Raw genomic sequence first — 25,831 nt, 5'->3', positions numbered from 1 at the left:
GCTGGCCGCCCCTACCTATGTAGTGAGGAGTGCGGACCCTCATGTAAAGTTTAATTTGACTTCTAACTATGTCAAAAATTCATTTTTAATTCATGTTGCATTATGACTAAAAATCAGGCTTCAATTATAGTTCTCATAATTTGAACTTTTCTATTAACCTCTTATTATATGATTATTAGTCCCTGAAAGCAAATTAATAATTTCCCTTATGTCTCGGATCCGGATCCTCTTTGGACTTAAGGGTATCCAGTTTATGGCTGGGATTTCTTTAAAGAAATCCTAGCGCCACAAATGTAAAGAAATCTTAGCGCCACAAATGTGCCACGTATCCTCTCAATAAATATATATATATACTGAAAAGATAAATAAAAACTAAAATAATAAAAAAAAAGGATGGGTGGCCAGTCCCAGGCCCAACGGGGGTGATCCGGCCACCACTAAGGGCCAAACTAAAAATAATAATAATAATAATAATGGGTTTATTTTTATTTTATTTTTTTAGTTTGGCCCTTGGGGGTGGCCAGACCACCCCTGGTCAACCATTGGAGCCACCCCCACCTAAAATGGGATGGTCTAGCCACCCCGTATGGCCAAGATGGCCATCCTTTTTTTTTTTTAATTTATTTATTTTTAATCTTAAATAGTATTTTATTCTTATTTTTTTTGTTAATAGGACAGGTGTCCCATTTGTGGTTTTAAGATTTCTGAGAAAAAATCTTAGTCATGAATTGAATATTCTCAAATCTATTTTAGACTGAAAAGGATACTATTCTTTACGTATTATAGTAAAATAGAGTCCATTGAGCCTGGGCCTCGGCCGTCTAAATGGTAACTCGTATTGCGTAAATGGGCCCATTTACTCTCGGCCCCTTCTCCATTCCTCCTCGGGTTGTAGGCCTCGTTTCTTTTAGGATTTTAGAAAAGCGCGTAAGCTACTCAACGATTGCGGTATTTCATATTACAGAGGGTTTAGTGGATCCTTCACATTTCCAATTCCAATTAACTAGCACACTTTATCGCGGTAAGTTTCCTCAGTCTCTGTTTTTCCTCTTCTTTTTTTTTTCTTTTTTTTTTTTTGAATATTTTGGTTTCTCTGAGCAACCCCATTTAATGGATCCTTCACTTTATCGCTGTTCTCCAAACTTTTTGTACTTCATGGTTATTAAGCATGCTTGGTTTACAATGTCATGTCAGTAAGGTAGCTTTTGCACGATGGATCTAGAAATTAGACTAAAAAAAATATAGGTAAGAATATCTCTCTTTTCTGCAAATTATTTTTTGATCAATTGAATACACGAAGAAGGTAAGTGCTAAAAAAATGAAAAAATTAATTCTATATTGTTTCTGATTATTATATCCTTATCTCATTGAACAGATCAAACCCCGAATTCATTTATTTTTCTGGTATACAATTGTATTGGAATATCATAATAATGGTATAAATTGAGTCACTTTTTTTTTGATATTCTATACAAAACTCCATAAAGTCAAAAGTGTAATTTATCAATTCCTTTCCATTTTTATCTGTTCCACTTGTTACAAATTCTGATTTGACTATACAACTCTCTTTTGATTCCTCCATTCATATGTATTTCAAACATTACATATATGATATATGGATTAAGCCCTTCATAAGCTCAACTCGATACATAGTAGTGGAGAGTTTGAAACATATACTCGAACATTAATTAGGACAAAGATCTAAACACCCTCATTATTAAAAATAAAAAAAAATAATAATAATAAAAAAAAAGAAATGCAAAATGCCTACAAAAGGGAAATTAAAATTAGAGAATAGGATTTTCTTTTCTTTTCTTTTTAATCAAATACGGGGAAAAGATTACAGGGGTGAGAATTTGATTAACTTGATAACATGATCATAGTGCTAACACCTAATGCACATTTTCATCTCGTGGCCGGCGTTGTTGCTCTAAGACACACTGGATCCTCCAGTCACCAGAGACTTGGGTGAGTCGTCTACAAACTGTGAAAGCCACTCGAGCTCCGCCACATTGTCACTCTGCACATAAGACATTAAGAAAAATAACAATAAATAAAATTTGATACGAAAATATGAAACATCAAAAGTGGTGTGGTGCTTACAGGGAGACAGAGGGCGTTGAAGTCCTCTATGAAAATCTGCAAACTCTTGGAGTTCATTAAAAAACCGACTGCTTCTTCATTAAATTCCACCAAGAAGCCCAACTTGACAAGCTCAGAGAGTGCACCAATATGATCGTTGTTATCCCACAACAAACCCTCAGATATTGCTTCAGAAAAATATGTAGCATATTCGATGACATTTTTGTATCCACAAGACCTGTCCAGCTTCTGTGCTACGAACTTTGAAGACTCTCTATCCCAAAGCATCACCCGGGTTGCTTTTGCTTTCACAATTTCCCCAGTAGAAAGTGATAAACTATAGTTCACAGTAATGGGTTCAAATGCCTCAAGGAAAGTAATATTCAGAAGCCTTTTGATAGCGTCATGCCTCGTTTCCATTTCGATTTTCCTTGTAGGGTCAGCAAGAAAACCAAGGATGAGTCTAACCATCCCTTTCTTAAGCACAGTCTCCTTTGGGTTCACTTGCTTAAGATGAGCAACATCCATTGATTCTTCCTTGTGCACAGATTCAGATATTGTGCGAACCCCAATTTTTCTGTAAATTTCAAGCAACTTTCTCCGAGGTAAAGAAGGCAAGCTTTCCTGAGGGTACCATACAAATATAGGTTGAGGACAAAACTGATCAAAAAGATCCTTCAGTTGGAGATCGTCAGCAATGAAAACATCATGCTTGTAGGACAGCAAAATTCCATCTGAGCCTGAACCAACGGGTAATTTCACCAAGCAATCAGCCAAAGTTTTCTCAGTTTTTTCACTCCAGTGCTTCGAAACATACACCCAGAACTTACAACAATCAGCATTCGACAATGGTTGTCCTGAACTTTCCCAAACCTTCCAAAGCTTGCAGTAATCATCAACTGAAGGATTGTGCCTAACATGGAAAGCATTGGAGAAAAAGTTCAATAACTTAGGATCATAGTGTTTCTCCAAAACTTGCAACTGCAAACTGAAGAGACCATCCTCATCATGCAAAACACATTCCCCGGGGCCGACCCACTTACCAATCTGACTTTCATTTGGGATCCAAATCCTTTTGGTAGCTTCACTGTCTGGCTTCCAATTAAACTCGCTCAAGTAGTTGTATATTCTAACTATTGTAGAAAATTGATCGAGATGGAAATCAAGGTGGCTGGAAATCAATGGGCATCCTTTTTCCACATCAACAGTAACCTCAATTGCTCTGAGCTCTTCTTTGTAGGATGTAATACTAGAACCATAAAAGCCTTCATCAAGAAAAGGTCCATCAGTATGCTTCAAATAAGAGCCCCAATGGGAATTGAACAATAAGCACTCGTTTGAAGGCCTATATCCAACATGGGTCTTCAACCATTTTTGAGAAATTTCTTCCCAGAATTTGTCCGGAAATGAATAATCCCAATCTTGTAGTAAAATGCGGATGCATTCCAGCAGCTTAAGAACATTATCAGGAGTTATGCAGGAGTGATCTTGAGGAAAATAAAGACCAGCAGCTACCATCTTCACACCATCTTTGATATCAACAACAACCCCCATCACCTTCAGCTCTTCCATGTATTCATGAATGTCCTTGCTATAATAGTTGTCACTATCATCTATGAAAGGGAGAACAGTAATTGGACAAATAGATTGCCAATCTGGCCCAAATAGAATGCAACTACTTGGAGATCTATAAACACCAAGTCGTGTCCTCAACCACTCCTCCTCGCGGATACATTTCCAAAGATCAGAAGGAAACTTAAATGGAGTGTCCTTTAGCTGTCTATAACATGACAGGAAAGACAAAACAGTTTCTTTTGTTGTTTCTTTTGTTATGGAAGACGCGTGCTGCCTGAAACAGTAAGTAAATACCTTGACCGCATCCTCAAAATCCACCTTCACCCCTGTTTTCTTCAACTCGTTTCTGTAAGACAAGATGCTGCTTCCATAAAAACCTTCATCAATCAATGGGAAACCTCTGAAAACCTGTAGGATGCAACCCCATTGTGAGTCAAACAAGAAACATTCTCCTGGAGAATTGTAACCCATGTTTGTCTTGAAGCATTTCACACCTTTCAATGCCTCGATGAGCTTGTTGGCTGATCTCGAATGACGTATACATTCAAGGATCAAATGAACAGCCTCAGCTGTAAGCAAAGTCAAGCGTGAAGATGGCCTCAAATTGTCTACAACGAGATTGTAACTTTTACAAAATCCAATTAACACACCAAGTGACCTTAACTCCTCTTTAAAAGAAAGGATTTCCTCCCCATAGTAATGTTTATCAATGAAGGGAATGTCACTAATTTGAGATGCAACTCTCCATTCGTCATCAGACAAAGCAGATTCAACTGGACATCCATCCCCACGGGATGTCCTTAGCCATTTTTTTTCATTGATACTGTTGATGAATTTATCCAGAGGAAGTGAATTTTCCCTCAAGAATCTGATGAAATTAAGGATAGAAAACACAATGCCTCTAGTTAAAGTAGAGGAAGCTGTAAGAGACATAAGATGCTTCCCAATAAATTCACATGCTTCTCCATACTGAAACATGACTCCAATTGTCTTCAGCTCTTCCTCATACTCATTTATTCTATCTCCATAAAAACTTTGATCAATCAATGGAATATCAACAAGAATTGATCCATTCTGCAAAATGTTTCCCAACGAAGAGGAAAACATGAATGACTGATATGGTGGTCGGTAGCCAGAACAGCCATTGGTAGTAATTTTAAGCCAACTACCTTCCTTTATGCATTTCAAGAAGTTCTCTGGAATCCAAGCATGTCTCTGTTTGAGGTTTCGAATCCAATCCAACAGCAAGAATGCATTTTCATTCGTAAGTGGTGCAGAAACAGCAGGAATTGCAGCATTGGGAGGAGATATATAGGGGATATCAGATGCTGCAACATAAGTTATTAGGAAATTTAAAAGCTGTTTACCAGAAGTAAATTCACCTGCAAAACGACCTGGATGCAAGTAGTCTTCTCCTAACTCGACATAGCCTTCACCTCTCCATGGATTCGAACCAACCAATCCCACCCATTTGCTTCCATTAGCTGGGACAAGGACCCCTTTTCTTTGAGTGGTTAGACTGCCATAGTTATCTGCGATCGGCATAGAAAGACACAAATTTGCTACCTCCGATTTTGAAAGATGATTCTGAGAGAGAGCGTGATATAAGAAGTGAACAAATGCAACAGCAAGCTTCCGATCATTTTTGAGATAATAATTTAGGCGAACTGCATAGTCATATACTTTAAGAACATTAATCCTCACGTGAGCTTCAAGCCATTCCCACACCCTCTTAGAGGAGAAGATAGCTTCTTGCGTACTTTTTGGCATAAAAAAATGACCACCCACACATCTGAATTCCCTATTCCAATCAATCAGCCACGATGCCATATGATTCTGTGGTGATAACACCACCCGCATCCAGTTCCCAGGTGTGCATTCATTTATGCTACACAAAGATACATCCCCATAGAGACCCACATATTTTATTAGTGGTATGTTCCTGATGTTAGTGTTATGAAATATGGAATTCCAATTATCAGCAACAAATAGTAAAATATCCATATACGTCTCGTCTGACACTCCTGCAACAAGATTAGAACTCCCGATGCACTTCACATACCAGATGTTGTTGACAGATTCCACTCCCAAGAAACTCAATATGTGATCATACTCCTTTCTATCAAATGCAGAACTCAAAATATAATTTCCATGGGATGAGAGATCAAGCAAGCTCACCCCTTCATTCTTTGCCTCATCCAATATGTTCCAAAAAGCAGGCATAAGCCTACAAACTTCACGAGGTTTATGAAAAAATTTCTGCTTTGTGTAGGACTCGCTTGGAACAATATTTTCTTCGACAAGCTTTGCTTTGATTGACTCCCTCACGATATTCAACTCTTTATAAGAAGAACTGTTGACAGGAATGAACTTAAACATGGGAGCCAAACTAGATACTGGAGCATTTTCTGCTGTTCTGATTAGTGAGACCAAAGCATTGATAAAAGCATAGGGCACACAATCAAGAATCCCTTTGTTCCACTTGTTGTCCAAGAGGATTGTTTCCCTTGATGATGCAAGAAGAAAATCTGCCTGCATTATGAAGGGAAAGTTAGTGAACATCTCTGTTGGAAGAAATGCATAGACGCCAGGTGAGCTCATCCCTCTATTGAGACGCTCTTGAAAGGGAAAAGCCAACGTGATCACCAACTCTTCTACTTCCATTCTCCTTTCCACTTTGTTTTCTTGCCTGACAGGAAACTTCTGCTTCCACATGTAGTAACTGCATTCTTTGTCGGAACCTTCATCCTCCTTTTCATTGGTTGAGAGATGGAGTGTGTAGGACTCAGCATCAATGCTCTTCTTCGTAACAAAGTCAGTCTCACTCGTGATAGCTATTGCACTGATGGTATTGAGTTGAGCATAGTTATTATGTTCCTTGACTGAAAACCGCTTTATCTTCGAGAGGAACAACAGAACTTCAGGATGAATGCTAGAGAGCTCCTCCTTCACGGCTTCGATCTTATCCAGCTTCAGAGGTAAGACTATTGTCGTTGTTGGAAGAGTATTTCCAGAACCATATATTTGCCATAAGTCGGAAAGAGTTGGGTTCTCCTCCACCCATTCTGGAACAATGTACCCAAGATTGCAATATGGGCAAGGCTCTTCGTTGAACCGAATCTGATATCCATTGCTGAAAATACACGGCTGAGCAGTAACCAGAAAGACACTCTTGAATCCAATACCTGAATATGTTGACCAGAAATAAGTTAGCTAGAGCAACAAAAATATTCTTAGTCATAAAAATAAAATAAAAAGATAATTTCCCCTGAAAATATTTGGACAGTATAACACTTTTATTCAGTGTTTTCTTGCTCTGACTTCTTTCCAAAAAAAAAAAAAAAAATCAAGTATCATCGTCACCTACCTTTCTCTCCAATATAACCGCGTTTCCTGTTGCCTTTCTTGGTGGAGCGACCAACACTGCAAATGGATTCTATATTTTTGGAAGAGAAACCTATTTCATTGTTGAAAATCAGCAATGTCGCTGGAGCTCCCGTGGCCGTAATGTCCTGATAAGTTATGATGAACTCAAGCGATGGATCCACACCTTCCAAGTAGTTATTGTCTTCCGCATTCTGGAAAAAAGAAAAAAATCCCACCATTTCTAAAGTCTAATTTAACAAAAATCATGGCTTAAAATGCTCAGCTAAAAAATAAATAAATAACTTGGCTAACATTGAATCATCATGATCATACTGGTAGCAGCCATTGCAATCTTCAACTACATTTTCTACGTAGCATAATACATTTAAATAATTTTTTTTTTTTTTTTTAAACAAAAGATATCATTGGGCTTTTGCATATATAAGTTGGTGGGGATTGCAAAAAGTGGGAGGGTTGCTGTAGAAACCGATGCTGCTTCGTTGTGGAAAGCGAAGTGGCGGATTTTGCCGGTGCTCAGGCTTATAAATGGACTCATTTTAATTTTAATTAATTAATTTTGTGTTGAATTTATGTATATATATAAAAGTTTTAAATATTATTGATGTCCAGGCATCAACCCTAATTCAAATTATTTAGTATAACCGTTACGACCCTTCAATATTAACACATTAATTTTTTTTTTTTTTTGAATGACACATTAATATTTTGTGTTGGGTTGATGGAAGATTTGCAAATAGCAGCAAAAATTACCTCCTCTAATTGAACCTATTTACTATAATTTACTTCGGCCCCAGCATTTAGCTAGGAGGAATTGGGAGGATCGAACATAAGGTAATAATTGAGTCGAGCCAAGTCAAACTCTGAGTATTGAATAGTCAAGTTTAATATATTTAAGGATGGGCCAATCTCAAACCTTTTACTAAACTAAATAATATGATCAAACTTAATTCATTTTTTTTAAAAAAAAAATCAAGTTATTCCTGAGTTGCTCAAAATACATATTAATCATTAATTACATAATTATTTTTAAGATTTTATTATCGGTTGAGTTATAACCTTGATGACCCGTTTTGTCCAAGAATTTTAAGCACATAAAAAAGAAATATCAATATGAAAATTTTATTAAAAAAAAAAAATTAGAAGTACTACATATTTCAAATTTTTTTTCCAAAAGTTAGTTCCAATTTTTGGAACAAAAACTGGGGATGTTTAGCATTTCTCTAAAAAAAAAAATGTAATTGAAGTAATTTGATAGATTATAAAAGAAGAAGAATTAATGCAGATACTTCTCACAAACTACCATATAATTGACAATGTTCTTTCCAAACTTTCAATTTGAACAATGTCTTCAGTCTTCCTCAAACTTCCAAAAAGTGTCATTGCTCCCACCCAATGAAGAAAATACCCTTTCATAAAATAGAAGAAAATAAAATTCAAAAAAAAATTGAATTTTAAAAAAAAAAAAATGCAGGGTGTAGAAACTTAAGGTCCGTTTTGGATTGAGATTTCAAAAAGAGTGATTTAAAAATAGAGATTTTAAAATATGTGATTTGAAAACGTGAATTTTATAAACACAATTAAGCATTTAGCAAAATCACAATTTGGCCTTTAAAATCGTAGTTTAGTCTCTCCCAGCAATTTGAAAATGCAAATTTTATTATCAAATCGCAATTCCAAATAGTAAATTTTATGCGATTTGGTATAAAATCGTATCTTTAAAAAAATGCTTTTTTTTTTTTTTTGGACAAATTACAGTTTACCCCCCCAAAGTTGACAGCGTTTTTCAATTCAAACATCGAAGTTTCAATTTTTGCAATCCACCCCCACAAAGTTCCAATTTTTTTTCAATTTGACCAATATTATCCCAAAATTCCCATATTGCCCCTAATTTTTATTTTTATTTTTATGAAAAAAAAAAAACAAATTTGGGGATGCAAAAATGGCCAGATGGGCAAAGGGTGGCTACGAACACCCCTAATTTTTTAAAAAAAAATTATGAAAAATAAAAAATAAAAAATAAAAATAAATAAATAAATAAATTATGGGCAATATGGAAAATTTTGGATACAATTGGTCAAATTGCAAAAAATTGAAACTTTGGGGGGGTGGATTGCAAAAATTGAAACTTTGGTGTTCGAATTAAAAAACGCTGTCAACTTTGAGGGGGTAAACTGTAATTTTTTTTTTTTTTTTTAAGAAAAATATTAATTTTTTTCCTGAATTTATTGGAGTATTTTTATCTTTCTTACTAAAAAAGATTAGGTTATTTTTGTCTTTTTGCTGACTCAGGACACTGCAATTGAAAGTTAGAGAAATTTTTTTCCTTGAATATGCTTGAATCTTTGGACAGATGAAAATGAACGAACGCTAATATAACATTTCCCAAAATCTAAAAACTAACAAAAATATTGAAAACAAGAAAACAAAAGCAACAAGACATCGTAATCCCATGGAGTCCTCCTCCATTTCCACAGCATCAAACAAAGGTCACTAGCTAGAATTCCACCATATGGATCGCCATTAAAGATGCATGCATGTGAGAGAATGAGTTAGGAAGTAACCTGAATGAGTTCCATGAGGAAATGGACATCCTTGGCATAAAGTTCAGCAGAGAGATTCTTGACGGCCTGATGAAGATCCTCCGTCAGTGGGTTCTCTTCCCCTCCAATCGAAAACTTTTTCTTACGTATAGCTTCTATGTGTTCTCTCGCTGCCGTCTCCATGTCCGTACGTTACAGAAAACCAAAGCGCACACACAAAAGCCAGATCTTAGCTTAGCAAGAGAGTGAAAGAAGACTGAGAATGAAAGAGACACAGTTGTTTCATAATATTATAGGCTGAGAAAACTTAACGAAGGGGTTTCTCAATGAAGTCAAATAAAGGTGATGGGATTAAAGAGATAAAAGGAAAAGGTTCTGTACGGAAAGTCAGAAAGTGGAGTTTGCAGCTTTGGAGGCAGGAACTAGGAAGTTTAACTAGGAGGGAAGAAAGCTGTTTAGTAATAATTTTTTTAAAAAAAATTATTATTATTATTATTATTATTTTGGAGAAGTACATTTGGCAAATCTCTCTCTCCTCTCCTTAACCTTATTTTCACTTTTCAACCAAAAAAAAAAAAAAAAAAAACATATTTTCAAAAATAGTATCAAATAACTTTTTTTTGCTCACAAAAATTTTTAATCTTATTTCATCCTTATATCACATAGATATTTCTTATTACTATATTTTTTTTAAAAAAAAAAAATTACAAAACACCCAAGAATAAGTAGAGAGTGATTTGCCAACCTCACACAGTGACACATTTGGGATTATACACAAAAAGACATGTGAAGGAATCGGAGAGAAAGAAAAGAAAAGGGTGTTAGGGGGGTACGGAAAGTTACATAGTATCAAAGTGGGGCGTTGCATGAGGTATCTGATTCGACCACCTTTTCATATTCCTTGGAAAGTGGAATTCTAGTGGAAGACCCAACACCACTCTCGCCTTGCCTTGTTGCCGAAGGCTCTAAAAGGATTTCTTTTCTTTTTTTGCTTTTTTTCTTTCTCTTATAGAGAAAAAATGTGGTTTAAAGCACTCAGTAGTGGCTGGGCCGGGCCAGGCCAGAGCTGAGTTTATACAAATATCTTGGGCTTTGCATGATTCGACCCATGCGTGCGTCGCCTTTTCAGTTTCATAAGGAAAGTGGAATTCAAGTGGAAGAGGCTGCGTTTCCTGTCTTGGGTAGTTGCCACGCGCACGCCTCTGCAAAAAAACGAAGGTAAATAAAGGTGTTGCGATTTTGAGGAAAAAAAATATTATATACATTGCATTTGGGACTTTGCATGAGCTTTCCGGAGAGTGGAATTATGGTGGAAGACCGAAGGTCACTCGGCTTGATTTATTGGGCATGGTTTTTAATGAAATTTTTGGGAAAAATCAAATCCAATTCTTCAATTTTCATGGAATTTCAATTTTCCCTATCAGTTTTAAATTTTGACAATTATGTACCTTTTAGCTTCTTTTTTTTTTTTTTCTCTCATCAATTTTACTATCCAGTTAAGTAATGATATGCTAAGCCAAACTAATAAATGAATGTCATGTAAATTGTTTAAAACAGACACTGTTGTTTTATAATATTATAGGCTGAGAAAACTTAACGAAGGGGTTTCTCAATGCAGTCAAATAAAGGTGATGGGAATAAAGAGAGAAGGAATAGGGTCTGTACGGAAAGTCGAAAGTGAACTTTGCAGCTTTTTCGAGGCAGGAAGTTTAACTAGAAGGCACTTCTCACGAGTGAAAAGTTAAAGAAAGCTGTTTAGTAATAATTTTGAGAAGAATTTCACTTTAGTGATTTTACCTGCTCTGAATTTTAAGATCTTTTAATTTGAACTTTGAATTTTCAATTGCTTTTATTGTGAGTCATTCCTCACATTTTAAACGTTATATGATATTTATTTATAACTTTTGTATAAAACTTCAACTTTACCTTTAATTTTAAAATGTTTTTTTATTTAAAAATAAATAAATTATGAATATTTTGGTCTTTTTTAGTATTTTTAACTATTAAAATTGACGGAAGAGTCTACATCGAGAATAATTGAAAATTCAGTGATCCAAATTAGGAAATTTTAAAGTTTACAGGGTTTGTCAAACGCACCCTTAGATGGTTAAAGAGAAATTTCTTCTCATTTTTTTTAAAATTTAATCTTGTTTTGGGAGAAGTACATTTGGCAAATCTCTCTCTCCTCTCCTTAACCTTATTTTCACTTCGAGTAATGATTCACATAACGCTGGCGTGTATGAATAGTCATGCACGCCCAGCAAATTTTTTTTTATAAATATTTTAATTATAAAAATAAATAAATAAATGTTCATGCACGTCAGCGTTGTGTTTATCGTTATTCTTTCACTTCTCCACAGAAGAAAAAAAAAAAAATTATCAAATAACTTTTTTTTGCTCACAAAAAATTTTAATCTTATTTCATCCTTATATCTCATAGATATTTCTTATTACTATTTTTTTTTTAATAAAAAATTACAAAACACCCAAGAATAAGAAGAGAGTGATTTGCCAGCCTCGCACATTTGGGATTATACACAAAAAGACATGTGAAGGAATCGGATAGAAAGAAAAGAAAAGGGTGTCAGGGGTGTACGGAAAGTTACAAAGTATCAAAGTGGGGCGTTGCATGAGGTATCTGATTCGACCACCTTTTCTTATTCCTTGGAAAGTGGAATTCTAGTGGAAGACCCAACACCACTCTCGCCTTGCCTTGTTGCCGAAGGCTCTAAAAGGATTTCTTTTCTTTTTTTGCTTTTTTTCTTTCTCTTATAGAGGAAAAATGTGGTTTGAAGCACTCAGTAGTGGCTGGGCCGGGCCAGGCCAGAGCTGAGTTTATCCAAATATTTTGGGCTTTGCATGATTCGACCCATGCGTGCGTCGCCTTTTCAGTTTCCCAAGGAAAGTGGAATTCAACTGGAAGAGCGTTTCCTGTCCTGGGTAGTTGCCACGCCTCTGCAAAAAAACGAAGGTAAATAAAGGTGTTGCGATTTTGAGGAAAAAAAATATTATATATATTGCATTTGGGACTTTGCATGAGCTTTCCGGAGAGTGGAATTATGGTGGAAGGCCGAAGGTCACTCGGCTTGATTTATTGGGCATGGTTTTTAATGAAATTTTTGGGAAAAATCAAATCCAATTCTTCTATTTTCATGGAATTTCAATTTTCCCTATCAGTTTTAACTTTTGACAATTATGTACTTTTTAGCTTTTTTTTTTTTTTTTTACCTCTCATCAATTTTACTATCCAGTTAAGTAATGATATGCTAAGCCAAACTAATAAATTAATGTCATGTAAATTGTTTAACATATCATATATCAATTATTCATGCCACATGTTACAATTACTTAAGCACATCTTCTTCTTCTTATTCTTTTTAATGAGAGAGGAGGGTAGGTAGGAGTAGTTGACCACCGATCAAGATCTCCTATAATTTCAAATTATGACATTTAAGCTGTTTTTTTTTACATCAAAGTGTTTGAAAAATACCATCTACTAAAAATGTGGCATATTGTAAAAGCCGTTTCTTTACGTTGTGTATATTTTCATTATGCTATTATTATCTATATTGTAAAAAAGCTTTGAGCACCAAAGTGTCTTTTGGTTTTTTTAAGAAGAAGCAAAAGTGAATAATAAGTTTTTTGGAAGGGAAATTTTTTATAACTACTTCGACAACATACCATATTTTTAATAGGTGACATTTTCCAAGTTGTTTGATGCTTCGAAATGGCTTAACTTTTGTAGTTTGAGAATATACAATCATTTTAAAATTGTAGGCGATCTTAATCCGTCAATCACTCCTACATAATGAAGAGAGCCAACTTTCAACCCTTGTGAAAGTTTAATTTGACTCCCAACTCTATGAAAAATCCATTTATAGTTCATGTTGTATTGTGATTAAAACTTAGGCTTCAATTATAGGCGTCATAATTTGAAATGTTCTATGAGCCTAAACTCAATAAATTAATAACTCCCCTTATGTATCACGGATTTGGATCATCTCCGGTTCACGACTAAGATTACATTAAGAGCATCTAAGGTAAAAAATGGGCTACGTCGTGAACGGCCTCTCAAAGGAAAGAAGCGTTAAACAGCTCTCATCAAAACCCAAACTCTTCCATCCCCACGCCTGCAAGACTCCTCAGACATTAGGCAATGTGGTGGAATCCATTGGGCCTAAGCCTTGATCCGTCTAAATGGTAAGTCGTATTGCGTAAACGGGCCCATTTACTCTCGACCCCTTGTCCTATCTTCCTCGGCTTGTAGGCGTCGTCGCTTTTAGGGTTTTAGAAGCGCGCTTGAGCTACTCAACAATTGCGGTATTTCAGATTACAGAGGGTTTAGCTACCGAAAAGTCAATCGCTCTCTCTCTCTCTCACTCACTCACTCAATGGATCCGTCACAATACCAATCCAATGAACTAGCGCAATTTATCGCGGTAAGTTTCCTCAATATCTGTTTTTTTTTTTTTTTTTGGTTTCTTGGTGTTTGGATTCTCAGAAACCTGAAATAAAGGAAAGAGAAAATTTAATATTATCTATTTTACTTCGTAATATGTTACAATGGGTGATTATTGTACTTCATGATTATTAGGCATGCTTGGTTTATTGACTCATAAGTTGGTTGTCTGGTTACTGGAACATTATCTTATAAATTTGAGCGTTTGGTACTTAGGTCTATATGGGAAAATCGAAAAGCCCTTTTCTTTTTGTTGACCCATAAGCTTGCTGTCTGGTTTCCGGAATATTGTACTGTGGGTTCGAGTGTGCTTGGTTGTTCCAAGTCGAGGACTTGACGAAATGGATCCTCTTAAGGATGTCTTATATGCAATGGTTGGTTCAATTTAAATAGGTAGGGGGGATTGCATTTGCATATTTGGGTTTCTCGTTGAATGAAGTCCTTGGCCCAAAAAAAGAAAAAGAAAAGGTAAAAGAATCTGGTTTGAAGAGTATAGCGATAATTTTACTTAATTTGTTTTTAGCTGGCTGTTTGTTTAGATGATATCAAAAGTGGATGGTTTAGTTCTTGGTGTTGCCTCCATTGCAGTATTAGAATATTGATTAAGTGATCGAATTCAACTTTTCCTGTGAGATTATGCTTATTTATTATGGTGTCAAAGCTGGTGATTATGAGTTTGAACCTAAACCCTAACTCTATCTCCACATTTGTTGAAGGAGAGTTTCAGTCTACACTTGAGCAAAGTTGTAAATGATTGAATTTTCCTATTTGTATCAGTTTAAACTTTTAGGTTTAGTGGTAATTTATCATACATTTCTTTTGTTCATGCTTCATAAGTGTAGAAAGTAGTATTAAACGATTGAATTTTATCTTTTCTTTTAGCTTAAGGTTTTAGGTTAAGTGGTAATTTATCATGCATTCCCTTTGTTCCTGCTTCTTATCTAAGATGTCAGCATGGTTTTAAGACCAATTCTCCTCTGTATAGCTTTTGGACACTGATTTAGCCCATTATGGATTTGACTATTCTAGGAACATACATTTTGAGATCAAGAAAAGATAATGGTGGTGGTGGTAGTGATGATGATTATTATTGTTATCGTTAATAGTAAGTCATACCAGTACCAAGTTGCGTGTATCATTTATGTGATTATTTTCTGAGTATGTTCATGTTGGGACTGACTCTAATCTGTACAAGTTTTATACACTGATTTAGCCCTTCATAGACTCAACTCTTGTAAGAAGGTATGTTATGAGATCAATGATACGTAGTAGTTGTGGCGATTGTGATGATGGTTATTATTTTTCTCACTATTAGTAAGTCATATTAGTACCAAGTTGCATTTACTATTTATTTGATTCTTGAGTAAATTGTGGTGTCTATGCAGCAAGAGAAGGAAAGAGCCATGGTTAATGAGATGGTGGGAAAGCTCACAAATGTCTGCTGGGACAAGTGCATCACTGGTACACCCGGGAGCAAGTTCAGCTCCAGTGAGTCTAGCTGCCTTTCAAACTGTGCTCGGCGTTATATGGATATGAGTGTCATTATCATGAAACGCTTCCAAAACATGCAGTGAAGGTCTAGGAGCATCGATGTGTTATCCCAATTACAAGATGTGGTCTTTTTTGCCTGTGGTGTCCTCAGTTAAATTATCAGCTGAAGATATTTTGTATTTTTGGAAGTAAATCTCTTTTCATTTTCATGAAAATATTACATTAAGATGTCTTTCAATTTTATAGTACTCAGCAATCAATTTCCTGAGCATTTCATGATGAATGAATTGGTAGCGTGTTGTGGTTAGTTACAGTTTTAAGCTTATTATCTGCTGCTTGAAGGCTTGGTGGCTGTGAGGATTGAGGAAGCAACGAAATTTGATTATGAATAAACCCTTTTTCGTGATGTGATGTTGTGTGCTAAAAGTTGTATGGTGTTGCAAATGTGAATATTTTATGGTAAATTTAGTAGCAGCATACATTCACTTGCCGAAAGTAACCTCGGATCACCATTCGATAGTAGATTGTATTTGGAAGTTCGCAAGGAAAGGAACGCTGGAATGGGAAGGATAAAATGAATTACGAGGAAATGGAACAAAAAAGAAATATTGTAATCTGCCACGATAATATCCATTAAGTGTGCCTGCTGACAAAATAACACCACATTTGGACAGCCAAAATGCGATTTACCAGAAGTTTTTACCTTCTTACGGATGAAAACTTGAAGCTGCTGTAAACATGCCAAAATGAGATTTACAAGAAGTTTGATTGGAGGACTTGGAAGTAGTAGGGCAGCATGAGCATTGGCAAGGTTCAAAAACATATTTGCAGGTCTACACATATACAGGGTGAGCATTTCCTAACACTAAGAAATTGGTCCTAAATAATCGCCCTCCAAACTGACCAGTGCCTGAAATTCCCTATCCGCCTCCAACCACATTGTTCCAATCACAATGAAACGAACCACGACATCCTTTTCGATCTTCGATAGCTTGTCCCGGAACACTGGACTCTCCCCGCCCTCATAGCAGTAACCTGGCATTTTCCGGGGAGCGAGAAAAATGTTTTCTATTGGCCCACATTTCAAGAGGACCCCATGCTTCAGAACCTTGTGGACAACCCCCTCTGAAATCTCTCCTTTGTGCAGCTTGAAGGTGATGGCGCTAAAAACAACTGGGAAGATAACATCTCCCGTTTGCTGTCTGACTCTTCCCTCTCCTATGCTATCCAGAGTAGTGACAGCATGATAATATCCAAGATCCTTCGTGGCCTTTCTGGCAGCAAAGTCGCCCAACAGGCGAATAATAATTGCCCGTTGAAGCATCAATCCTTTTGCATCCAGGTTTTCAGCAGGGATTATGACATTCCAGGGCAACTGTACTTTGAGAAACATTTTGTTTTCCCCCCACCTGCTATAAACCAAAAGAATAAGACAACAACCATGAGTATGCTAACTTCATTTTCTAAATTTCTGTCTGTGTTCTCATCTTCTGAGATGTAAGTCATCCATATGAAAAAATTCAGAGGATGGACCATACAGTCAGCTGAAAGAAACAAACAAACAATAGTAAGAACAAAGTTCTGCAAATAATTGTGAACCTTATGCATCATTTAACTATTTCTCCAGCATGATATCTGACATCAAATACTATCATATACAATTTTCAGCATTGAAGAAGGAGAGAAGCATGGCCCCACAAATGTAACACACCACACAACATAATATACACTACAGCTTTAACAGGCCAACATGGTGGAGATGGTGGTGTAAATAAAGTGGAGCAGTGGACAACAGTAAGCAACAACATATATGGTCATAATGGCAGTGTGGTGTTGTTGCAGAGTGGCACTGCCGTGTGGGTGATCCTGGTGATTCACTGATTCTAAATGACAACACAAACAGCACAGTACTTACGGGCCAACGGCAATAATTCCAAAATGCAGCCAGTTGATAGAGGTAAAAGCAAACCTACAAAGAATTTTTCAAACCAAACTATGAATTTACACGGGAAGTTCCAAAATCTGGCGGAAAGATTGAGTGCAACTCCTCATTACTTATCAAAAAAAATATCTCGAACAAAAGCTTCCATTTTTAACAGTGTAAAACACCCCCAGAACGACCAGAAGCACAAAACTGTGTTTCTCAAAACAAAAAGCTCGGAATTACAGAAAATTAAGCCAGCAATGGAAAGTTTCAGTCTAAATTGTAACTTTCCTCTATAGTTTTGACTTCGCATTAAAAAAGTAAGATGGTGAAGAACATGCAAAGCAAAACCAGGGAAAGGGAATAACCGTTGGTGTTGACAGAGCTTTGAATTTTTCAGCAGCTAATTTGAGAACGGCGACGGGACAGCCTCCGGAACGCTAAACCTGATAGAAACAATTAGACAATCAGCGAATCAGAATCAGAATCAGAATCAGAGAGCACAACAAAGAAGAAATGTTTGGTTTTACGAACACTTTAAAAAGGGAGCGGCCGGCAGCAGCAAAAATGACACAGAGAGGAGTCTGGAGTTAGGGTTTTTTCATTTTTGAAAGGGGAAAAAAACGCATATTATCACGTCTTACCCCGACCCGACCCGGACCGGTCGGTATTGGTGGATTTTGCCCTACTCAAGCAGCCTAAAGAATGGAGTTGTGGAGCCGAGTTACACTTGTCATTGAGGAAAGAGAATAACTTATATAGAAAACCTCCATTTTGTGTCCACCAATGAGGAGTTGCTACCTTAGTGTAGAGCATAATAACAAAATAAAATCAAACCACCTGATCATATCAAGTTTAATTTTTTTTTTAACAAAAGAATAAAAATGCTTTGTAATAAAAGATCAACCACCCCATTGACTAGGGATGGCTGGGCGGCCACCCCATGGCTTGGGGGTGGCGGGGCTTGCTTCATTGGAGTGGGAAGGGCAAGCCCTGGGTTCGCCTAAATGCCAATAAATCCTGCCCCCTCAACAGTCTTTGGAAGCCGTACAGAGCAAAGGATAAGTTTTTTGGATTCTCCTCCTCCATAATGTCACCTCCGGCATTGGTTGGGCATTCGGGTTACTAGTTGTGATTCTTTGGCTCAGAGAATTATTTGATAGCCATGTACAGATTGGTTTAGAGGGGTTTTGGGAAGGGGATTGATGGGGTTCCGTTGGTTTTTCCAATTTTTTCTACATTCTTGTTTGTTTCTTGCTTCCATCTTTTTTACTTGTTCTTACATCTGAGATATCGATTCCTTTCATTTAGTTCCATTTCTTTGGAACAATTTTGGTGGATTGATTTATCCGCATGTAAAATGTAATAGGTCTTTGGAATGATACTTTGGAGAGAACTCAGTAGAAAGAAGATGGCCTGGCCTGGGGTGGATGGCGCGGCCACCCCATGGCCTAGGGGTGGCACGCTGATCCGGTTGGGGTGGCCACATGCACCCCATAACTCACTGGGGGTGGCTAGGTGACCACCCCATGGGCCAGAGCCACCCCTCCTCATTTTGTTTTTATTTTAAAACAATTTTTTGTTTATTATTTAGTACGATCCAGTGTGGTTGTGTTTTTTATTTAAGTGTAAGTTTTGTATAATTGGCTAAGGTGTCACCTTTTTATTGGTGGCACAAAAGTCACCTTTTCTGCGTACACCCAAGTCGCTCTCTTGAGGAAATATTTCTGCTTCTCTCCCTCCTCTCTTTTTCAAAATATTTCTTTTGGGCTAGTCTAGTTTCAGAGTGGGCGATGCCAAGATTATGGTATGGGCCTATACACGAAATTGGGCCAGGCATTCAATAAAAAACGCATTGGGAAATTAAAAAAAGGTCCTACCGGGAGTCGAACCCAGGTCGCTGGATTCAAAGTCCAGAGTGCTAACCACTACACCATAGAACCCTGTTGATGCTTAATTTCGTTAACTGATTTTGAAAACGATAAAAAAACACTGTGGAGTCTCCCAGCTGAAAAAGAATTCGAAGTTGTATATCTAATATGCAACATTGAATCCCATAATGTGAATGAAAATATAAATTAATGAGTAATGTTATACACCTCACTTTTATTTCTTTTATTGCACATCTAATTAAGATTGACACAATTAGTAATTTGGGGTCGGGGAACATTGACAATGAAGTCGTAGTTTGAAGAGTATATGTACTTTTTTCCCTTTTTTTTTTAGTTTTTTTTTTTACAATGATGAATCAAATGGTTGATTGGCAGTACCACATTGACAAAGTGAGATAAATTGCTCGGGTACAAAATCTGGCTTAAGAACATATATAGCTTCTTCTTCTTCTTCTTTTTTGATAGAAACGAAGACTTTATTGATGATCACTAATCAGGAATACAACCAAAATCCAACAGAAAACAACTCTGCTTCATTCTAAACCACCCTCCTATTCCCTGGTAATCAAATTTCTCCCTGAAGGAATACAGGCCATGATGTGCACCACCCGAAGGTTACCCAACACCATGACCCCCGTCAGGTTCTGCGAAATCTGAAAAGGAACTAGCTTGTCTAGCATTTGCCTCCGAGAATTCTAGAACATCAATATTGGCTTGTTGAACCAATACATTCGGATGGCTAAACAGACCTTCGTGAACCAGCTCATTGCGCCTGTGCCACACTCTCCGGGCTACCCCTGCAAACAAACATAAATCCTTTGGTTCGCAGCTCGTGAATAGTTCCTCCATCACCCTCGCAAAAGTTGGACCACCTAGGGAGCTCTTTTGGAATTTCTTCAGGCTAGCGCTCCATACGTCCCGCGCCGAAGGGCAATCCCACAAGATGTGGAAGTTGGTCTCGTCTTCACGCCCGCACACTGGACAAAGCGCATCTCCTACAATCTTCCTTCGGCATAGATTCACTTTGGTGGGCAGGATCTCGTGGTAGGCACGCCAAAGGAAGTTCTTTTCCACGTTGGGGATTTTGAGACCCCATAAGGTCTCCCACAGCTTCTTAAAGAATCCAGTATTGGATCCACTCGCCTGTTGCTGTGTTTCCTTTCGCATGGCCACGTGATAGGCACTTTTTACGCTAAAGAGACCATTGGAAGTTTCCCTCCAGATGACAGTATCAATGCAGTATAACCTCACCGGTATGGACATAATGGCTTCCACCTCTCCCGGGACAAAAATCCGCTCGATCAACTCCTTGTTCCACCCTTGAAGATCTCCATCAATGAGCTCTGCCACCTTGGCTTCCGGTTCAAGGATCCGAGGGGACGATTGTATAGCGAAAGTTGTGGGGCGGAGGATCCATTTATCGCCCCAGATCTTCGTTCTTTCTCCATTTCCAATCCTCCAAAACAGACCCTCTTGCAACAGTTCACATGCACCTACAATGCTTCTCCAAGCATAGGATGGTTTGTGCCCCACTTTTGCCTCAAGAATAGAACTGTGAGCATAATATTTCGCCGACAGGATGCGAGCGACTAGGCTGTCCGGCTCTCGCCATAACCTCCAACATTGTTTGGCAAGGAGAGCCTTATTAAAACATTTAAAATCCCGAAACCCCATCCCTCCTCTAGACTTAGGGAGGCCCATCTTGTGCCAACTCATCCAATGTACGCTTGAGGCGCCCCACCAAAATTTCTGCATTAGAGAGTTTAGTTGGGAACATAATGTATTAGGGAGCCTAAATACGCTCATACAGTAGGTTGGTATTGCTTGTACCACCGCCTTGAGTAAAATTTCCCGCCCCGCCTGGGATAAGAGTTTGAGTTTCCAGTCTTGCAATTTTTTCCACACCCTGTCAATGATCCCCTTGAATTCTTTAGTCCGGGAATTACCCACCAAGGCTGGCAAGCCTAGATAGGTATCATATCTTTGGGAGCTTGGAATTCCAGCCACCTCGAGAATTGTCTGTCTCATGTCACCAGGGGTATTGTGGCTGAAAAAAATGGCAGTCTTGGAATGATTCAATTTCTGTCCCGAGGCTTGTTCGTAGCTGTGGAGAAGGGATGAGATACGGTTCCAGTGCCCCATATCTGCTCTACAAAAAAGTAAACTGTCGTCAGCAAAAAATAAGTGATTTAGGCGAGGTCCCCGTTTAGAAGTGGGCACCCCTTCTAGATCACCTTCTCTATCCGCCTTTAGAAGTAAAGAACTTAAGGCCTCAGCACAGATTAGAAATAAATAAGGGGACAAAGGGTCGCCTTGTCTGATTCCCCGTGTTGGCACAATCCTACCCGAAGGTATCCCATTAACCAAAGCTTCATAGTGTGCTGAAGAGACACACATCATGACCAGTTTTATCCACTGGGGTGTGAAACCCATTTTCCCCATAACCGCCTCCAAGAATCCCCATTCCACCCTGTCGTAAGCCTTACTCATATCTATTTTAACTGCCATGTACCCCCGCTTACCCCGCATTCGGGTTTGCATGGTATGGAGGGTTTCATATGCAGCCAAAATATTGTCTGAGATCAGGCGTCCAGAGATAAATGCACTTTGATACTGTGAGATAATGCTAGGTAAAATCTCTTTTAACCGATTGGCCAGAACCTTCGTCAATATCTTGTATAAAACATTGCACAAGCTGATCGGTCGGAATTCCGAGACACATGATGGATTTGCTGTCTTAGGAATAAGAGCTATATACGTAGCATTTATCGAACTATCCAAAACAGCATTATTGAGAGAGAAAAGTATAGATTTGCAAACCTCTGGGCCCACTATATCTCAATTCTTCTGGTAGAAGCCCGCATTGAAACCATCTGGACCTGGAGCTTTTAAAGGGGCCATTTGAAACAGGGCCACCTTAATCTCGTCCTCCCCAAAAGGTTTCATGATCGACTCGTTCATTGAATTCGTCACCTTCTCCTCTACCGCCTCCAAACATCCATTAAAAATTGCGGAACCTCCCGTGGAAAATAAGGTTGCAAAGTAATCTTCAAAAGCTTTAGTAATTTCCCCCTGAGTCTTCCATAAATTACCTCTTTCATCTCGGATTTGATTTATTTTATTTACCTTTCGTCGGTGGTTCGCACATGCATGGAAAAATTTGGAGTTGCTATCCCCAAATTTGAGCCAATCCATTTTTGCACGCTGCTTCCACTTCAAATTTTCTTGCGCCAGCTGGATTTTCAACTCCTTTTGGACTTCAATTGTGAGCCCACCATCCAAATCATTTTCTCCACCTTGAAGGTCTGCCAGTTTTCGGCATTGCTCCCCATAAATTCTGTTTGGTTTTTTGACTTCTTCCCACTGCCACTTCAGCAAGGACCGTTTGCAATCTGCCATCTTGCTCTTCAAATTCAGCCACGGGTCTGTGTAGCGGGTGTCTTCCTGCCACGAGGTTTCTATTATCTCACGACACCGACCATTTAATTCCCATCCTGCCTCAAATTTGAAGTTCCTGGCTCCCCTCCGATTGGCTGGTTGGTCATTTAATCGAACGGATAATGGGGAGTGATCCGACCATATTGATACCCCGACCACCACTTCCACTTCTTGAAATAATTCACACCAACCCCAGTTTGCAACTGCTCTATCAAGTCTTTCCTTGGTGTAGTCCGTCCCTTCCCGACCATTATTCCAAGTGAACCTAGGCCCCTTGAAACCCAAATCCGACAATCCGCACACTTCTAAAGTTTGTTGAAAATTTTCCATTAGCCCCCTTCTACGTCCATTTCCGCCAAATTTTTCTTCTAAACAAATTATTTCATTAAAATCCCCCAAACACAACCACGGTGAAGGATCCATCGTTGCTATGTATTGGAGTAAGGTCCATGCCTCGGGTCTTTTGCTAGGCTCGGGATGACCATAGAAGCCCGTAAGCTTCCACGGAGTGCCCCTCGGGGAGGCTAGAACCTTTACATTAATGTGCCGACTACTGTAATTTAGAATTTCTACCCCTGATTCAACCATCCACATCATCGCCAATCCACTGCTTCGGCCAATACAGTCCACCACCAGCATGTGGTCAAAGCCCAGTTGAACTCTCACCCGTTCCATTTTATTTGCCCTAAGCTTTGTCTCCATTAAGAAGACTATTGTGGGTTTCTTCGCCTTTACCATCCGGCAAAGTTCCCGAACTGTCCGAAGGTTCCCAAGCCCTCGGCAGTTCCAACTCAGGAGATTCATTGCGGTCGGCGGGGCTGAGAGCCAGCCACCGCCAATCCCGATCCATTTTTTCCAGTGTTACCGTTCCCTCCAATTGCCTTACCATGACGTCCGTCTTTTAGTCGCCCCTTTTTTGCCACGTCCTCCACTCCACCACTGGACTCCCGCACCTTTCGTTTACCCAAATTTTCCCCACTGGAGGCTCCATGAGGCTTGAACCGTCCATTGTTCTGCCAAGTATCATCACTTGCACGCCGCGTAATATGACACTCGTCAAAATTGGCCGTTTTCATTTTTTCCTCCACATCGGCCATGGTAAAAAAATTACTCCCCGAAAGAGACCGGTTTGTTTTACCCCCAGCTTCCCTCCAGCCAGCTGAATTACCGTTTGGCCCCACCTCTGCGTTTAGGTGCTTCTCTTTCTGTGCCAGCTCAGCCATAAATTCTGATAAGTGGTGCGGATCGTGGTCATAAGTGTGTCCGCTCTCCCTTCCTTTCTTGTCCACCCTTGTTTCCTCTTCGGGCATATTTCCATTTTTGTCGCCCGAAAATTTTTCACCTCTGTTCCCTATGTTGGCGCCGTCTTGCATGTAATCACCTCCCTGATTCCCTCCCAGATTTTCGGGTCCTCGCTGTCCTCCAGTTGTCCTCAGCGTTGCACCTTTGGAAGGAAAGTAGGGTTCCGGGCTGCCCTCCTGGGCTGTGCGCTGTCCCTTCTCCGCCGCGCCTGACATCTCGTCGCCCCCCTCCTCCATGTTTGAGGATTTCTCCTCCCCCATCGGGCTTCTATGCCGTGTCCTCCTACTTCTGGGTGAGTATCTAGGACCACCCTCTTGTCTACGATATCCTCCCCAGTTTTCCCTTCGAGAGTGAGGTGGTTCTTTGCGTTCTGGTTCCTGTCCGAACCGGCCTCCAAACACCCTTTTAGGGGATGCTGCTCTGAGCCAGGGACCGAACTCACTAGGGGCGTTCTGTTTTCTTGCATCGTTTCTCTCCGGACATCCAGTCGCCTCATGTTTGATCCTACCGCATCGGAAGCAATATTTAGGGAGTCTTTCATATTGAAAAGTAATCAGCATGGCAGTCCCATTGATGTTTATAATCCGTCCTCTCATCAAAGGTTTGGTCAGATCAAGATTAATTTTGACTCTTAAGGATTCCCCCCATCCCATCCCTCCGTCATCCACATCCACCTCTTCAACATTCCCTATTGCTGATCCAATCTGATGACCAACATTGAGACTCATACATGCCAGAGGGAGATGCAACATTCTTACCCAGAAGGTTGTTCTATCAAACCGATATTTAGCCGGTGGTGTTAGCCCATCATAGTCCTCCACTGCGAACAGATTTCCCTCAAAGACCCAAGGCCTCCCCTCTAGAACTCTGTTCTTATCCCTTTCAGTCACAAAGTCTACCAGGAATAGATTGTCCCCCAATATCTTGAATGAGGGGGTGCCCGCTGGCTTCCAGATTCGTAGCAGTGTGGCTCGTAAGGTCTCCTTACCCACCAGATGATCTGGGATTAGTTTTCCAACCAAACAATTCTTACCTCTCCTGGTTCCTTCCTCCCACACATGGTTTTGGATTTCAATTGCAGTGCCCTCCACCTCCGAAAGAGAGAAGCTCTCCCACATTCTCTTGAGATCGTCCTCCATCTGTGTCGCTTCCATCACTGATACAAGAAAATACTTCCACAGTTGCAGATGGGATCCTACAGCTTGGAAAACAATCCTTCTGCTCTAGGGTCCCGAGGTCCTAGAGAGAAAACGATTTTCTTAAAACGACATTGCTTCTTCTTCTTCTTGTAGCTAAATAAGGGTTGATAGAGATATTATTACAGCTTTTACTATAAGTTTCTTACAAATTTATATGATAGTTTATGTATATCACTTATCACGTCAGTTACTAAACAATTAAATCTATATATAAACTTTTGTTGCTTAATTGTTTTTATTTATTTAGTATCGGGTAGCACTGCTGGCCGGAGACTGCGCATGCTATGGAAGTTTATAAGCTTAATTTTTTCCCTATCAAAATATGCTTCCACATCTTAACTAGTATCAAACAACAAGCAAGCTGACCAATCAATACAAATTTGTTGCCTAACTTATGGATACGCGATAAAACTACCCAATCAAAGTTCATGGATGCAGCGTTTCGATCTAGAATTCTTTCAATTATTGAAGATTAATTAGTGGTAGGTATCATTATCAGCAAAGAGACCCTATAAACTTTTAGTTGGCAAGTGGCAACACAT

General features: G+C 38.8%; 3 protein-coding genes and 1 non-coding gene across 5 annotated transcripts; 1 reads left to right on the top strand and 3 right to left on the bottom strand.

The window, feature by feature from the left end:
• Positions 1 to 1,838: 1,838 nt before the first annotated feature.
• On the bottom strand, positions 1,839 to 9,804 carry LOC132173459 (uncharacterized). Its single transcript, XM_088514698.1, has 4 exons — positions 9,606 to 9,804; positions 7,025 to 7,235; positions 2,104 to 6,842; positions 1,839 to 2,020 (listed from the first exon to the last, which is right to left on the bottom strand). Exons 1-4 carry the CDS (start codon positions 9,765 to 9,767, stop codon positions 1,931 to 1,933), a joined length of 5,202 nt encoding a protein of 1,733 aa, XP_088370824.1. The 5' UTR covers positions 9,768 to 9,804; the 3' UTR covers positions 1,839 to 1,930.
• Positions 9,805 to 13,776: 3,972 nt separating this feature from the next.
• TIM8 (translocase inner membrane subunit 8) lies at positions 13,777 to 15,847 on the top strand. Its single transcript, XM_059587033.2, has 2 exons — positions 13,777 to 14,023; positions 15,429 to 15,847. Exons 1-2 carry the CDS (start codon positions 13,976 to 13,978, stop codon positions 15,615 to 15,617), a joined length of 237 nt encoding a protein of 78 aa, XP_059443016.1. The 5' UTR covers positions 13,777 to 13,975; the 3' UTR covers positions 15,618 to 15,847.
• Positions 15,848 to 16,124: 277 nt separating this feature from the next.
• LOC132175177 (DNA-directed RNA polymerase V subunit 7) lies at positions 16,125 to 18,093 on the bottom strand. Of its 2 annotated transcripts, none has more exons than XM_059587032.2 (3): positions 17,993 to 18,093; positions 17,827 to 17,904; positions 16,125 to 16,946 (listed from the first exon to the last, which is right to left on the bottom strand). In XM_059587032.2, the coding sequence occupies exon 3, from the start codon at positions 16,925 to 16,927 to the stop codon at positions 16,400 to 16,402; it is 528 nt and encodes a 175-aa protein (XP_059443015.1). In that variant the 5' UTR covers positions 16,928 to 16,946; positions 17,827 to 17,904; positions 17,993 to 18,093; the 3' UTR covers positions 16,125 to 16,399. The 2 variants fall into 2 exon arrangements, with proteins under 2 accessions (XP_059443015.1, XP_059443012.1); XM_059587029.2 differs by having other exon boundaries at positions 16,125 to 16,943.
• A 1,236-nt stretch (positions 18,094 to 19,329) lies between these two features.
• Positions 19,330 to 19,401, bottom strand: TRNAQ-UUG (transfer RNA glutamine (anticodon UUG)). Its single transcript has one exon. It is a non-coding gene; the product is annotated as a tRNA-Gln (tRNA).
• Positions 19,402 to 25,831: the final 6,430 nt, after the last annotated feature.

Source organism: Corylus avellana, chromosome 3 (assembly GCF_965113065.1).
Source record: "Corylus avellana chromosome 3, dhCorAvel1.hap1.2, whole genome shotgun sequence".
Taxonomy (NCBI): Eukaryota; Viridiplantae; Streptophyta; class Magnoliopsida; order Fagales; family Betulaceae; genus Corylus; species Corylus avellana.
The sequence above is the reverse complement of the archived record's forward strand: the minus strand, read 5'-3'. Positions and strand labels throughout refer to the sequence as shown.

Excerpts from the sequence above, each read along its gene's own strand:
- LOC132173459 (XM_088514698.1), bottom strand. The coding sequence starts at position 9,767 with ATGGAGACGGCAGCGAGAGAACACATAGAAGCTATACGTAAGAAAAAG. Across the intron at positions 7,236-9,605 it reads TCCTCATGGAACTCATTCAG|AATGCGGAAGACAATAACTA; the intron begins GTTACTTCCTAA and ends TCTTTTTTCCAG. Across the intron at positions 6,843-7,024 it reads CGGTTATATTGGAGAGAAAG|GTATTGGATTCAAGAGTGTC; the intron begins GTAGGTGACGAT and ends CAACATATTCAG.
- TIM8 (XM_059587033.2), top strand. The coding sequence starts at position 13,976 with ATGGATCCGTCACAATACCAATCCAATGAACTAGCGCAATTTATCGCG. Across the intron at positions 14,024-15,428 it reads AACTAGCGCAATTTATCGCG|CAAGAGAAGGAAAGAGCCAT; the intron begins GTAAGTTTCCTC and ends GTGTCTATGCAG.
- LOC132175177 (XM_059587032.2), bottom strand. The coding sequence starts at position 16,927 with ATGTTTCTCAAAGTACAGTTGCCCTGGAATGTCATAATCCCTGCTGAA.